Source organism: Scophthalmus maximus, chromosome 20, assembly GCF_022379125.1.
Source record: "Scophthalmus maximus strain ysfricsl-2021 chromosome 20, ASM2237912v1, whole genome shotgun sequence".
Taxonomy (NCBI): domain Eukaryota; kingdom Metazoa; phylum Chordata; class Actinopteri; order Pleuronectiformes; family Scophthalmidae; genus Scophthalmus; species Scophthalmus maximus.
Window position 1 is genome coordinate 11,695,874 of NC_061534.1, and position 12,954 is coordinate 11,708,827.

General features: G+C 43.0%; 1 protein-coding gene across 2 annotated transcripts in view; it reads right to left on the bottom strand.

The window, feature by feature from the left end:
• Positions 1-259: 259 nt before the first annotated feature.
• dym (dymeclin) overlaps positions 260-12,954 on the bottom strand; it is a 46,820-nt gene continuing 34,125 nt past the window's right edge. For both annotated transcript variants that reach the window (XM_035607195.2, XM_047329370.1), the window contains exons 16-17: positions 10,625-10,738; positions 260-1,687 (exon numbers count right to left, since the gene is read on the bottom strand). In XM_035607195.2, the coding sequence (XP_035463088.2) occupies positions 1,538-1,687; positions 10,625-10,738 (264 nt within the window). In that variant the 3' untranslated portion in view covers positions 260-1,537. The remainder of the gene's footprint in view (positions 1,688-10,624; positions 10,739-12,954) is intronic.

Consider the following 12,954-nt stretch of genomic DNA (forward strand, 5'->3'; position numbering starts at 1 on the left):
CACAACCAGCCTACTTATTAATACTACTGGACATTTAACTGGAGGTTATTGTATACATTTTGCTTTGCTTAGGACACTAGAACTAACATGAGACCACTGTCAACATCTCCCGTGTCATCTGCCTGACAACATCCATGTGTTAATGCAACAAAGGTGTACATTCTTACAAGGATTATGACAAATCTACTTGAAAGTCTACATCCTGCCCGAATAGTGCAAGTGTTTCCCTTCGCTGAATAACCACATAATACTTTGTTGCTTGGATTTATGTTTTTATTTAAACTCCTATTTTCAAAGTAATAGTTGCCACAAAATGACAGCTGTTGTCATATTATATGTAATAATATAAAGCCACGTTCCCAAAGTATAGTACCACTGTTTATTTGTTTTCCTTTTCCATAAATAGTAGTCATTTCGGTTCTACTACAGTTTACTTTTTTCTTTTTTTGGGGGGGTGGGAGGGGGCTGCTGAAAAGTAAAAAAAACAAAACAATATACATGAAAATAAATAATTTAATACAAAGTCTCTTAACATGTTAAACATGCCAATAAAGTGACAAATTAAAGAGACGACTGTAATTATGCACAACAGGGTTTAACGACTCGCCCCAGCTTAAGCATCTCAGCCTCAGGTCACTATCAGGGGAAAATAAATGGAAAACGACAAAGCTGGGGTAAAGTCATGTCGAAGGGCCAGTAGCAACAATGAAACCTCGTGATTCAGAGCGATTCGGAGCGCTAACATTATCCAGGGACTGGAATTAAGCATTAATCTAACTGTAATTCAATGTGCGTGGGACTCCAATCTGAAAACCTTGCTTTATTACGACAACGGATCTGACCCTTTTTTAAACTTAATTACACAAACGCAAATCCTTTCTACAAAACCCGCCGGAAAAAAACTGAGCACGGTCAAAATAAAACACTCATTTATGAGATAATCATACTTAAAAATTCTGCATTATAGAGGATATTTAATAAAAGGTGAACCAACAGAGTTGGTACTATCTCTCAGTATCGCAGTGCAGCGGCAAATGTACGTTCACCGGAGCAGCAGGTGCATATGTCTTAGTTGACCTTCTCTTTGTAAGCAAGACGAAAAAATTAAATAAAAATGCTCGATTACCCATCGCCAGCGTCCAGATGTTTTTTACAGAAGAGACGTAACTCAACATGTGCTGTGGAAGTGGAGCTGATCATATGTTAAATATGTTTTTTTCTACAGGACTGTACTGTACATGTGTGGGGGCGCCGCTGTGTGAAAGGTCAACCAGCGCAGGAGAAGCTTCGCAGTGTCGAATCAGAGGAATTATGAGGACGCGAGGCGTGAGAAGAGGCTGTTGCTGCGCAAAAAGAAATAACATTCTGTACAAGGTCGAGGCACTTTTCAAAGCAGCGTGCACACACATAAAGGGTAATGCGCAAACACCCACCCAAAAAACACACACAGACACACTCACACACACCCGCGAGCCGTCAGTCTTTTCTTCTGCACGGAACGGGTGATGGAAACACAGTCCGCTGCAAGCAGGTGTTTTCAGCCAGAGTCCATGCTGAACAGCTCAATGCCATGCGGGCTCCAGTGGAGGCCGACTCCGGAGTTAAAGACCAGGGACCAGACGTAGGGGATGAAGAAATCCTCCGGCTGGTCTTCCTCCACGTACTTAAACTTGAGCTCGGGGAACTTCTGTTCGCACAGAAACAGAAAGAAGAGAGAAATTTTGTTTGGATACACAAATGGATAAAAGAAGCAGAATCGGACAATCCCACATTTTTGTTTCTGACTGAAACACATTGGCATTTTCGCAGCAGACTTTTTTCTCTCTCTCCTCATAGTAACAAAAACTGATTTATTAATAACAACAATGGCTCTTTTGTGTCCCAGTAAAGCCATGACACAAGTCAAGCTTCCACGCAAATGTAGCATATTTTCATTTCACTAATATGAAAAACGACTTCTGTGTAGAAAGGCCCTGTCAGCAGACGAAACACTTCAAAGCACAGAGACGGGTTTTGATTTATGTTTGATCAGGCAGCACAGTATAATGTCTAATGATGTTGCAAAGGCGCTGTGGAAAAAAGGCACTTAAGTTAGAGAGAGGGCAGCGTTTTTTTGAGAAAAAAATGGACTCCAAACCCAACACCGCCAAGGAATCGCGTCCAAACCAGCCGTCTCTCTCAAGCCGCTTTCAGACATGCATCGAAGATGGGACATTTCACTGAACTTCTCCAAAGGGCCTGTATGCGAGGACGCAAATGTTGCGGCGGACAATTTCCGGAACATTTTCCCGACCAGCCCCCTAATAATATATCCGGAGTGTCCGAGTGAGTCAGTGTGAGAATACAGCAGGAGAATATCCGGAAGACTCACGGCGAGCGTGTTGATGGCTGTGAATGAAAAAACATCATGTCATCATCTCCTGTTTTCGTGCTGCTCTACCCATACGCCACTGAATGTTCCAGAACGTGTCTGACTCGGATAATCTCCTGCTGCGTTATTCGTACGTGAATGGCAAACGCATAAAAACGTCCAGACATTTCATCATGTATGTATGTAAACAGCTTCAGTCATCACGCCATCAGGTACAGTAGTTTTGCTGGCAGATGTAATCCAGTCTGACCGGTGAGGTGAATACGGTCAAAGCAGACAGACAGGTATCACTCGGCGGTCCAAACCACTGACCTTTTAAAAAGGTTCGCTAATGTGCTACTGTCACCTCTTAACCCCGGGAGGCGACTGGATATCGAACAACTGCCGCTGTGCTGTTATGAAGAAAGACGTGTGACTGCAGAGTCAATCGTACCATCTGATACAGGGGAGAGTTAATTTGCCTAAACCTGATACACAACAGGTAAATACATAAAAAACAAACAGTTCTTTGATTACATGAAACATTAGCGCGTCAGCCATTGGGACCTTGTTGTGTGCTTTGTATTGTAGGGCCTCATTTCGGCCGGTCCACAGGAAAAGAGAGGATGAGTACATGTCATAGTGTGGATGTGGACTGTGCATCTTTATTATATTGTATAAATGAGTTTTATAGCTGAAACTATGTGTTAGATAAAGCAGATTAACATCTGAATATTGGTCTTCTAAGCTCACTAATGCTCCTATTGATCAATAAACATTATGCCTGTAAGACAAAGTGAAATAAATTCCACAAAACAAAAAAGATGTGGGACTGAGTATAAGAAAAAAACTTTGACAAATATCATTGATCCAGCGCCATAGTCATCAATTTTAAGAGCTATACATAGAGGAAAATATGAATGTCAATATTTTCTGTTGACATTTATTTCAAAACATTTAATTTCAACTTGACATTTCAGCAAAGATAAATCCAAAATCCAGAACAAAAAGATTCACTGATTAAATAAATGTCTGGAATGTAAGTGTCTGACAGGAGCAGCACAAGTGACGAAACTTGGTTGTAGTGTGGGACATGGGGCCAAAACGTTTTGACGCAGATCCGGACATAGCGGCTGATCCAAGAATTTTTCATCACTTCCGCATACATGTACTTTAACATTGCAAGATGGGGCAATTTTTTTTTGGACATGGGGTGCACACTACTTAGGCCGGTCACGATAACTACTTTATGATATATTGTCCCCGAAATGATTGCGATAAACAATATTATCGTCCTTAAGAGACCATTTTTTTGATACTGAATTAATGTGAGCTTGGTCGATGCGTGTGCAAGTCCTACAACATTTGTGTTGCTGCTCAGAGAAATGTTAGCCCAAATTTTCGAAAAATACTAATACTAATCCATATTTTCTGACATTTTATAAACCAAAACCAGTGATTTATTAATAATACGACGGGAACAGATGAGAGGACAGAAGCAGCGGACTTTGCTGGACTGTTGTTGACGTTCGATCTTATGTCAACAAACATGCATGTAGACACTATGGCCATTATTGAGGTCAATACAAATTATTGATTTCATATTCATGTATCGGACGATAAGTCAATTATGTTATTATCTTGACAGGCTTAGCCATTCTAGTTCTCAGGATCAACGCTAAGAAATCTTCTGGTGATCATCAAATCAATTATTGGTCTTATCATTTCAGCTCCATTTCACACAATCTCCCTTTTTTTACAAAGACTGCCATGCCCACCGACATGGACCAAACCAAGCTCCTGCCATGCCAGCCCACCGAACAGCAGGCAGGTAGCGAGAAAGAGGAGCATCAATTATACAACGGTGCCTCATTATATCCTCCCGTCCGCACATGCATGTGTGTGCTCACATGCAGCCGGTAATCAGTCTGCGATGAAAGACAGACGCTGGGGGCCTTTATGAGATGCTCCCAGTCTGGTCTATTGAGTCCTCCGCTGCCTCCATTCACAGCCACATCATTGGTATCATATTGACACAGACGGAGGGGCTGTGGGGTCACAGGCCATATGCCGGGCTACTGAGGCTAGACCACACACGCACACCACTGCTGCCATTGTGACAAGCTAGACACAATGCAGGGGGCTGCTGCATTATCCGGCTGATATTTGTGTCTAGGTGAAAGTCTCGTGGACGAGCTAACCTACTCATCAGATGTTCACATGGTGACAGTTACTCAGGCCGGGCTGACTTTAACTTGTCGTGTAATTCAGCTTAGTTTTCTAAGTAAAAAAAAAGGTGGAAAGTGATTTACTAGCACAAACAAAACAAGCAGAAGGCAGTTGCGCCGCTTGTCCTGCTGCAATCACCGTGATATATGAAACATTACCAGTTATGCTAATTCAGGTAATTAAGATAATTAAGGCATTAATCAGCAAATACTGCAATGTCAACCTATTTTCGAAACAACGCGTGTGGTATTTATATCACCATTGCAAACGTCTCCCTAATATAAGTGCAGATATACGCATTGGCGCTCCAAAAAACAATCGTCTATATTAAGACGGACGGTGTGGGCCGTATCGTGTCGTGTGATATTTGAGTTATTGGATTCATAAGAACATGTCTAAAGACAGACATGAGCCCCTTTGGTGATATACAGCAATGCTGCAACATCACAAGTTGCCATAGTGGGCATTTTAAATAACCATATTGTACCATGTATACGCTCTTTGTGACCAGGGAGGAGCACTTCATCGTCCTGACCTCAGAACGCAGCACACACAGTTTACAGGAACAGGTGAAACCAATCAACGATCGACTCGAAGCATGCAAATGTTTCAAACTCAGCGATGTACATCCGGAGGCTTTGTGCCTTCGCAGAACGACGGCAACGGCGACAGAGAATTTCTTTCAACTCGTGCATCATTCAACAATCTCTCTTAAGATCAAGTTTGTTCCTCTCTCAGGCCTCTCTGGTTTATTGTGTCATGGAAAGACTATTGTTGGGGAATAAAGAAAAAATAAAAACTCACCACAACATTTCCACAACGTGAACATGCGAAACAAACGAGGAAAGTGATTTTAAAAAAGTGCAATCACAAGGCGCTGGTGTGCAGACCACACTGTCACCATGAAATGCCACTGGTATACTCAAAATAAATCCATACAAACATTCATTTCTCAAATGTATTTTGTTAAGGTAGTAATGAAGCTGCCAACAGTAAAACAAAATGTGCCAAATAAAATAGAACGATGATGCAAAGAAAGAGAAAGAAAATCCTGTTTTGTCGAGGTTGGGAAAATGATAATTTGCTCTCTTGCCCAGAGCGAGATGAGACGATAAGTATCACTCTCATGTCTGCACAGTGAATATGAAGCCACCGAGTTAGCTTAGCATAAAAATTGGACACAGCTGGTGTTGGACTACCTCTGTCTGTCAAACTAGCAGCTTTAAAGCTCGTGAATTAACACGTTCTTTCTTGTTTGTGTAATATGATCTAGTACAGTGTAAAAATGACAATTTGCAGGTTTATGGAGGTTTATCTAGGGGACTTTTTCTTGGCTCCAGCATTCATTTATAAACTCAGATTTTCAATTTCCCCCGTTTTCAGGCTTCCTGCTAAACTGAGCTCACCATCTCAAGGCTCGAGCTTCGTATCTTAAGCACAGATGATACAGTAGTATCCATCTTCTTATGCAACTCTTTGCAAGAAAGCAAGTAAGCGTATTTTGCACAATATCCAACAACTCCTTTGATGACAAAAGCTGTTATTGCGGTGTCAAATCAGTGAAGCAGGCAATACTTGCCAAGAGACTGAAAAGTAGGTGAAAATGATGAATCTTGTGCCGCTAAAACAAACATCCTTTATCCAAATGAGTTTTTCCCCAGACAAGTGCCTACTGGAGAAGAAGAAGTGCGTGACTATAAAGTCCCCAGTGCACATTCAACCAATCTCACTACACGCTGAACACAAAATGAAAAAACAAAGAAAAATGACGCCTGAATCACAATGGCCTCCGTTTTTCCTCCTACTGTTATATTGGACTCGAGTCACCAGGGAAGTCTTGGATATCACTACACATATTTCGCCTCACAGAAAGAAGGAAAAAATGGACCTTCCATGCTCCAGTGGAAAAATCAGAGCATCTAACACCTTCAAATTATCTCCTTGTCCCTTTAGTCTGTCCATACTGTGGCCTTCCCTCCTCGCCCTGGCCTCTCTTCTCGTGCCCTCCTCTGTTTTGTTCTCAGTCTGGCAGCTGTCTGGGCCCAATTGGCCCAGGCTCATATCAGTTAGTTATAGGTCCTGGCGGGTCAGGCCCTCGCCCCTGAACACAGACTGACTGGCTGGCCTCATATCTTCAACTCAGGACTCTGTGTTCCTTTCCTCCTCTGCACGCTGCCGCGCTGTCAGAGCTCGGCCAGACAGAGAAGAATGCGGCAAGGGAGCAACTATGAAGTCAGTACAAAACACACACATACACACTCGTGCGCGCACACACACACACACACACACACACACACACACACACACACACTTGCATGCAGGTACACACACAAGCATTGTGTGTTATATTACAAAGTGCAGCATGTAAACGTTTGATAAAAAACATGGTTATTATGTGCAACTACTGTAAATTAATATTGTATCACCGTAAAAAAAATGTATAGTACAATAGTCATTCATATAAAATTACTTTTGTACTATAAGATAATATATTCCTTTAGTCGTCCCACAACGGGGAAATTGGGATGTTTATATATATATATATATATGATTCCGGTGGCGAGGTGGTCTAGAGGTCAGCACTGTTGCCTCTCAGCAACAATGTTGTGGTGTCAAATTTGCCAGCTGACCGGGGTCTTTCAGTGAAGAGTTAGCATGTTCTCTCTGTGTCCGCGTGGTTTTTCTGTGAGTCTTTCTCCAAAGACAATGGGTTTAGGTTAATTGCAGACTGCAAAGGCTAATAAGAAACTCCACATTGCCCGTAGGTGAAATTGTGAGCTTTTCGTTTGTCTCTAAACGTTTGCTCTATGAGAGACTGGTGTCCAGGGTGTATACTCCTGCCCAATGTCAGCTGAGACTGGCTGCAGCCCCCCCCCCCCCCCCGACCCTTGAAGGATAAGCAGTACTGCTAATCAAAATGTATTATTATTATTATTATTAATGGTGACCTGAGCAGGGGATGAAGTCACACTCCCTCTGTTAGCGTTGCATTCCGGGATACTCTGTTCTTTGTTCGGGTTTGCTGGGCCGAACGAGTGCAGGCAAATCCCTCTTTGTAAAAAAATGGCTCCAGCTCTGATTGTCAGTAATGTAAACATGACAAGTGGTGGACGCGCTCATTTTTGGTCCCTTTTCCAAACTGTGTGTCAGAGGCCAGGGATCCATTTTACCCATCTGCGCGCCGGCGAGCTGGACTGTTTTGTTGTTGGCTCTGATCACAGAGGGTAACTGTATGTTGTTAAGGGGGCACTTGCAACACTCATAGACAGTTTGGATGAGAACACTATTAAAATATGTTATGATTGAATGGCACATTTTGTACAGACATTCGTAATTTCCCAGACGATGAATCCGACCGACTTTGCTGATCTTTTGACTTTTCTTCTCCCTCAGGATAAATTATTAGGACTTAGGTATAGTTTCCGTCTACGAAGCTGCACGATCAGGTCAACGTTTGAATTCTTCCAGTAGATGTTTAATGAATCCAATGCCAAAGATCAGATTTTAAGACGGTTTGTATTACACACATGACGTAATGTCAATTGGGATTTCAGAAGTGAATACTTGTGTCAAAAAGAGGCTTCAGAGTTAAAAAAATGTAGCATGGACCAGCCATCAGACCTTTAAAGGCCCAGGTACTGAGTAACAGCTGGTAAGCTCCCACCATCACCATGTCCCCCCCCCGTCCTGGCCTGAGGAGCCAGAGAGTCTGTGGGCTATCGCTGCTCAATAAGGCAGATTTCAGCTGGTCGAGCTGAACAACACATTCCACAGGCACTGCACATGAGTGACCAAACACCCTGAAACCAAACAACCACACACACACACACACACACACACACACACACACACACACACACACACACACACACACACACACACACACACACACACACACACACACACACACACACACACACACACACACACACACACACACACACACACACACACACACACACACACACACACACACACACACACACACACACACACACAGACAGGCAGACAGAATGGGAGAAAGGGGAGCTTGAGTGACAAGGCACTGAGGGTCGTCCCTGAGGTATTTACCACCCTCTTTTAACCCTTTCTTTCAGTTAGGACCTAATTTGCATGTCTACGCCTTTGTGTCAATGCTTTTAAGTTCTTTTGCGTAAACAGGCTTTTTGTCCTCTTGTGTGTACAGTGTTGCCCTCGCCTTAAACAACACAGTTCAGTTCCCCCCCAGTAAAATATCAACATAATTATTTACTTAGCAACTGTCAGATCCTCCCAACAAACAGATTTCAAGCCAGTGGGGCTACATCCATACTAATATGTTTTAGTTTCAAAACCATTCACGTACACTGGGCATGCGTGTGATGGCGTGAACAGGAAGCAGATTGACTACTCTGCATTTGCTCACTTAGAGGAAATACTACGAACGAGACACAACAATATTGAAAAAGTAAGACAAGCCGTTTATTTTCTTGGAGTGATGATGGGGTGGAACTAGCACTTAAAGTAAGTATTTACTTTGCTCGTCCATACTAGAACGCGGAACCAGAGTTTTCCAACTACAACAAGGCCAGTACAGTTTCCAAACTTCTCTGTTTTAGGCGCCTCAGAAACCCCGTTGTAGTGTCCACACTATTACTTTCAGGTAGGTGGTAAGAAAACGACATTCATTGACATGCACTGTTCTACTATTATATATTAATACTAAAAGTATTAATCACCACAGTGTAGAGTGTTGTTGCATCACCTGCTTGGACTTGACTTGTGTTTGTTTGTTAGACAGTAACAAACATCTCCTTTCTCTCTTTTGCATACGCAAGCGACTGAGACACCAATACTCCCTCTAAGAGCTTTTACTGCTTAATTAACAACGTATCGACGAGTCCACGCAACATTAATCCAACCTATGGATTTTCGCTTTGGAGGCTGAAAAGCAGAAGTGAGCTCATGAGATAAAAGGGAGACGAGAGGTAGAGGGACAGCTGTTTGTGTGAGCGATGGCACCATGAAGCGGAGGGGACTTCTCCCAGAGGAAACACTGCCCAGATATTCTCTTTGCTTCACGTCACCCGGAGGAACTGGAAAACACTCGACAACACTTTTTTTTGCATCGAAACAAAAACCGGCACGCATGGCTGCACGCACAAAATGGGCATACGCAAACACACGCGGTTAGAGACTACGACGACGACGACGACACACACCCATTTGACGTATGCACATATCCCAGCCAGTGTGTGCTACAGGTGCAACCCTGCTGAAGGACATGGCAGGGTTATCCACACGGCTCCGCGTGTAATTCTACAGCTTTATGGTCGATCGCTACATTAGCGCTCCGAGGTGGTGACTGAGAGTGAGACGGAGGGTGCACACGTGGCCACGCACCATCCCTCTTCCACATCGACGAGCGAGACAAATGCCTTGCAGCCAGCCGCCAAGTATAGAACATGAAACACATGATGAAACATGCAATTAAGAGCTTCAGTGCTGGTGAGGAGCGGAGTGGGGAGACCGCCGGTTACATATTTCCTCACTGATTAATGGCGAAGCACTGGGAGGGGCGGGGGGTTGGCGAACCCGCCAGGAGTGTTGGGTGTTGGGTAACGAGGCGCTGTGGCAGATTTATGTCCCCTCGCCCCCTCCTCCTGATCTTGTGTGCCCATGACAAAGTGCCCCATAGCCCCCTGTCCCATCTCCTTGAAATGTCATTACATGTTCGCGTGTAGCAAGCCAGCAGAGATGGAATGAAGATGGGTATTAATGCTAATGAGAATTGGGCTTTGGCCTTTTGTCTCACGTCCCAATGGTTCTTTCCATCTCTCCCTTGCCCCCAGTCCATACCTCTCTCACCTGCCCAGACAAACCAATCGCTTTTTTCACCTCGCCAGTTTTATTTCTAGGAGCTTGTATTACCATTGCCCAGGGAATGAATGAAGCGCTTTAATTGGTCGAGCTCTTCTTGTTTTGCAGGATAGAGTGTCATCGAAAACTTGAGTGACGAATCAATGTCAAAATGCTAACAGGCCCGTGTGTGAGTGTGTGATTTACCTTCAGCCTGTCATTGGGCAGGGCCTGGGCTCCTTTCATGATGACCTCCTGAACCCTCTCAACTGACAGGTCACTTCCAGCCTGCTCCAAACGCTGACTGAAGAAGCCAATCACCTAATGGTGGCACGAGAGGAAAAAGCCAATCATAATACAGACCCCAACTTTGCTTAAAAAAAAATACATTTGGTCTGATAAAGATTGTTCTATGATGCCTACTGTGTTCTAACAGTATGGAGCATAAAGAAGGATTATTTAAGTGGCTTGTTCGAAAGAAAGATTACTCACTCAGTGTGGTCTAAATATGAGGCTACCACTAGCAGTTGGTAAGCTTAGCATGAAGAAACAGGTCCCAGTCTGGTTCTGTTCAAAATACACCTTTAAGTTATTAATATCTAATTAACATCAGTTGAAAACTAAACACTTCAGGAAGTCACTGCTGCTGGTCAAGAAAAGTTTCTGTGCATAGATCCCATTAAAACCACAATTTGACACTTCTTTTTGTAAAGCCAAAATTGGGTTATGACAGATAAATCTATATTAGCGTGTACATTGGCACAAATAAAAAAGAAAATGCGGAGCAGCAAACTGCAGTAATAAATGTGTTGGCAGTATTTAAATGCTTACTTGCCTTTTTTTTACTCAATTCAAACTTAGCATTTGAATCAATTTAATTGAAATGACATTATATTGTTCCATAAATGATTCAATGATTTATGATATGTGTTAAGGTATTTATTACACTTTTTTTTTTTTTAAACAGGAATACGTTGTCACTTATACTGCACTTAAGTGTCAATATCAGCATTGCCTTCAGTGATCCAGTATTGATCGGGCTCTAGTTTAACTCTTTCACCTCTAGATCCTCTTCCTGATTCTATAGAAATAGGATTCCATGTTATCTTGATCTCACTGAGGTTTAAGTCCCAGATCTGTCATGAAGCTCTTTGTCTAATCCCGCTGTTTGGAGTTATCACACTGATGTAGCCACACCCTATATGATGACACAAGGTGCAACGTGAAGATCTCAGTAAGAAAGAAAAGTGGCATCACGCTTCATGAAGAGTGTCTCATTCTGACAGACGTGACACGGATGTCAATGTTCCACCCTGTTAACAACATCAAGTGTCACATAAATCGCTGTTAAATCTATGCAGCTCGCTTGTGTTGATTTTGCAACGACAGCCCATAAGATGCATGTTTCCATTGCTTTGGAGATGTTTCCATTGCTTTGGAGATGTTTCTGAACTAAGCAGAAATACAGAGCTTCATATAGTGTCACTTATTTGCCAATTACATATCACACAACTGGACGAGAATGTTTGAAATGCAGCGGATAAACGTTGAGAAAATGATAATGAAAGTACATGAATTCTGCCACAGACATAGACTTGGCTAAAATGCCTGTAGGCTGCATACTCAGTGAAGACACACATGAGGTATTTCAGTCGACAAAGTCACTATAGGGTTTGAACATGTTTCTTCCCACTTCTAATAAGCACCTCACTGAAGCTCAAATTATCTGATGCCTTCTGGGTTTAAGCCAAACAAAAGATCAAGGAAACTGTATTTCTGCATTTCTACCGCAGTGCCAGGTTCTTCCCCCCGGAGAGCCGTTAGATATTTGATCATTAAACAACTCTAGATGTTACCGATTCTTTTTAATGCTCTTTTTTTTTTGTCAAACCAACAGCGAGAGATGCATCTACAGGCAATGTTTTCTCAGCCCGTGCTCTGCGGTTGCTTTTAAAATTTGAATGCAGCAGAGCCCCGCAAGAACACTGTGTGCGTGCGCGTCTACATCTATCTAATACTAATCTCTTCATTAACTCCGAAGGCCTTCCATATGGGGTTAATTTTAGAGGAGCAAAAAAGCAGCCCCTCATCTTGAATCTCGTGCTCGCACACAAGGATTTGCGAGCATGGGGAAGGCTTTGGAGAATAGCCTTGGGGAGACTGACTTAACTGAGGGATTCTAGCTAGCATGCTTCCCTCATACTTATGGATAACAGCAAAGCCCATGGCAGTGTATGCGGCAACCCCCATCTCTCATACATACACACCAAAGCTTCCTTTTCCTCCTCAACATGACTAATACAGCTGTGAATGACAGCCTTCTCCTGCTCCGTCCCTTCCTCCCCCGTACACCAAACGCTCTCGTTGAATATTTGACACAGAGCCTCTCGACACAAGGGGACTGATTAATTCATCAATACTACTTAAGTTTACAGAGCTCCGCGTGACGTACAGTCCAACTACACACCATGTTAATGATGCAGCTTGCATGTGTTCCAGGGCCGCCTGGCTTTTTGAAACTTTCCCAGCAGAGGGGG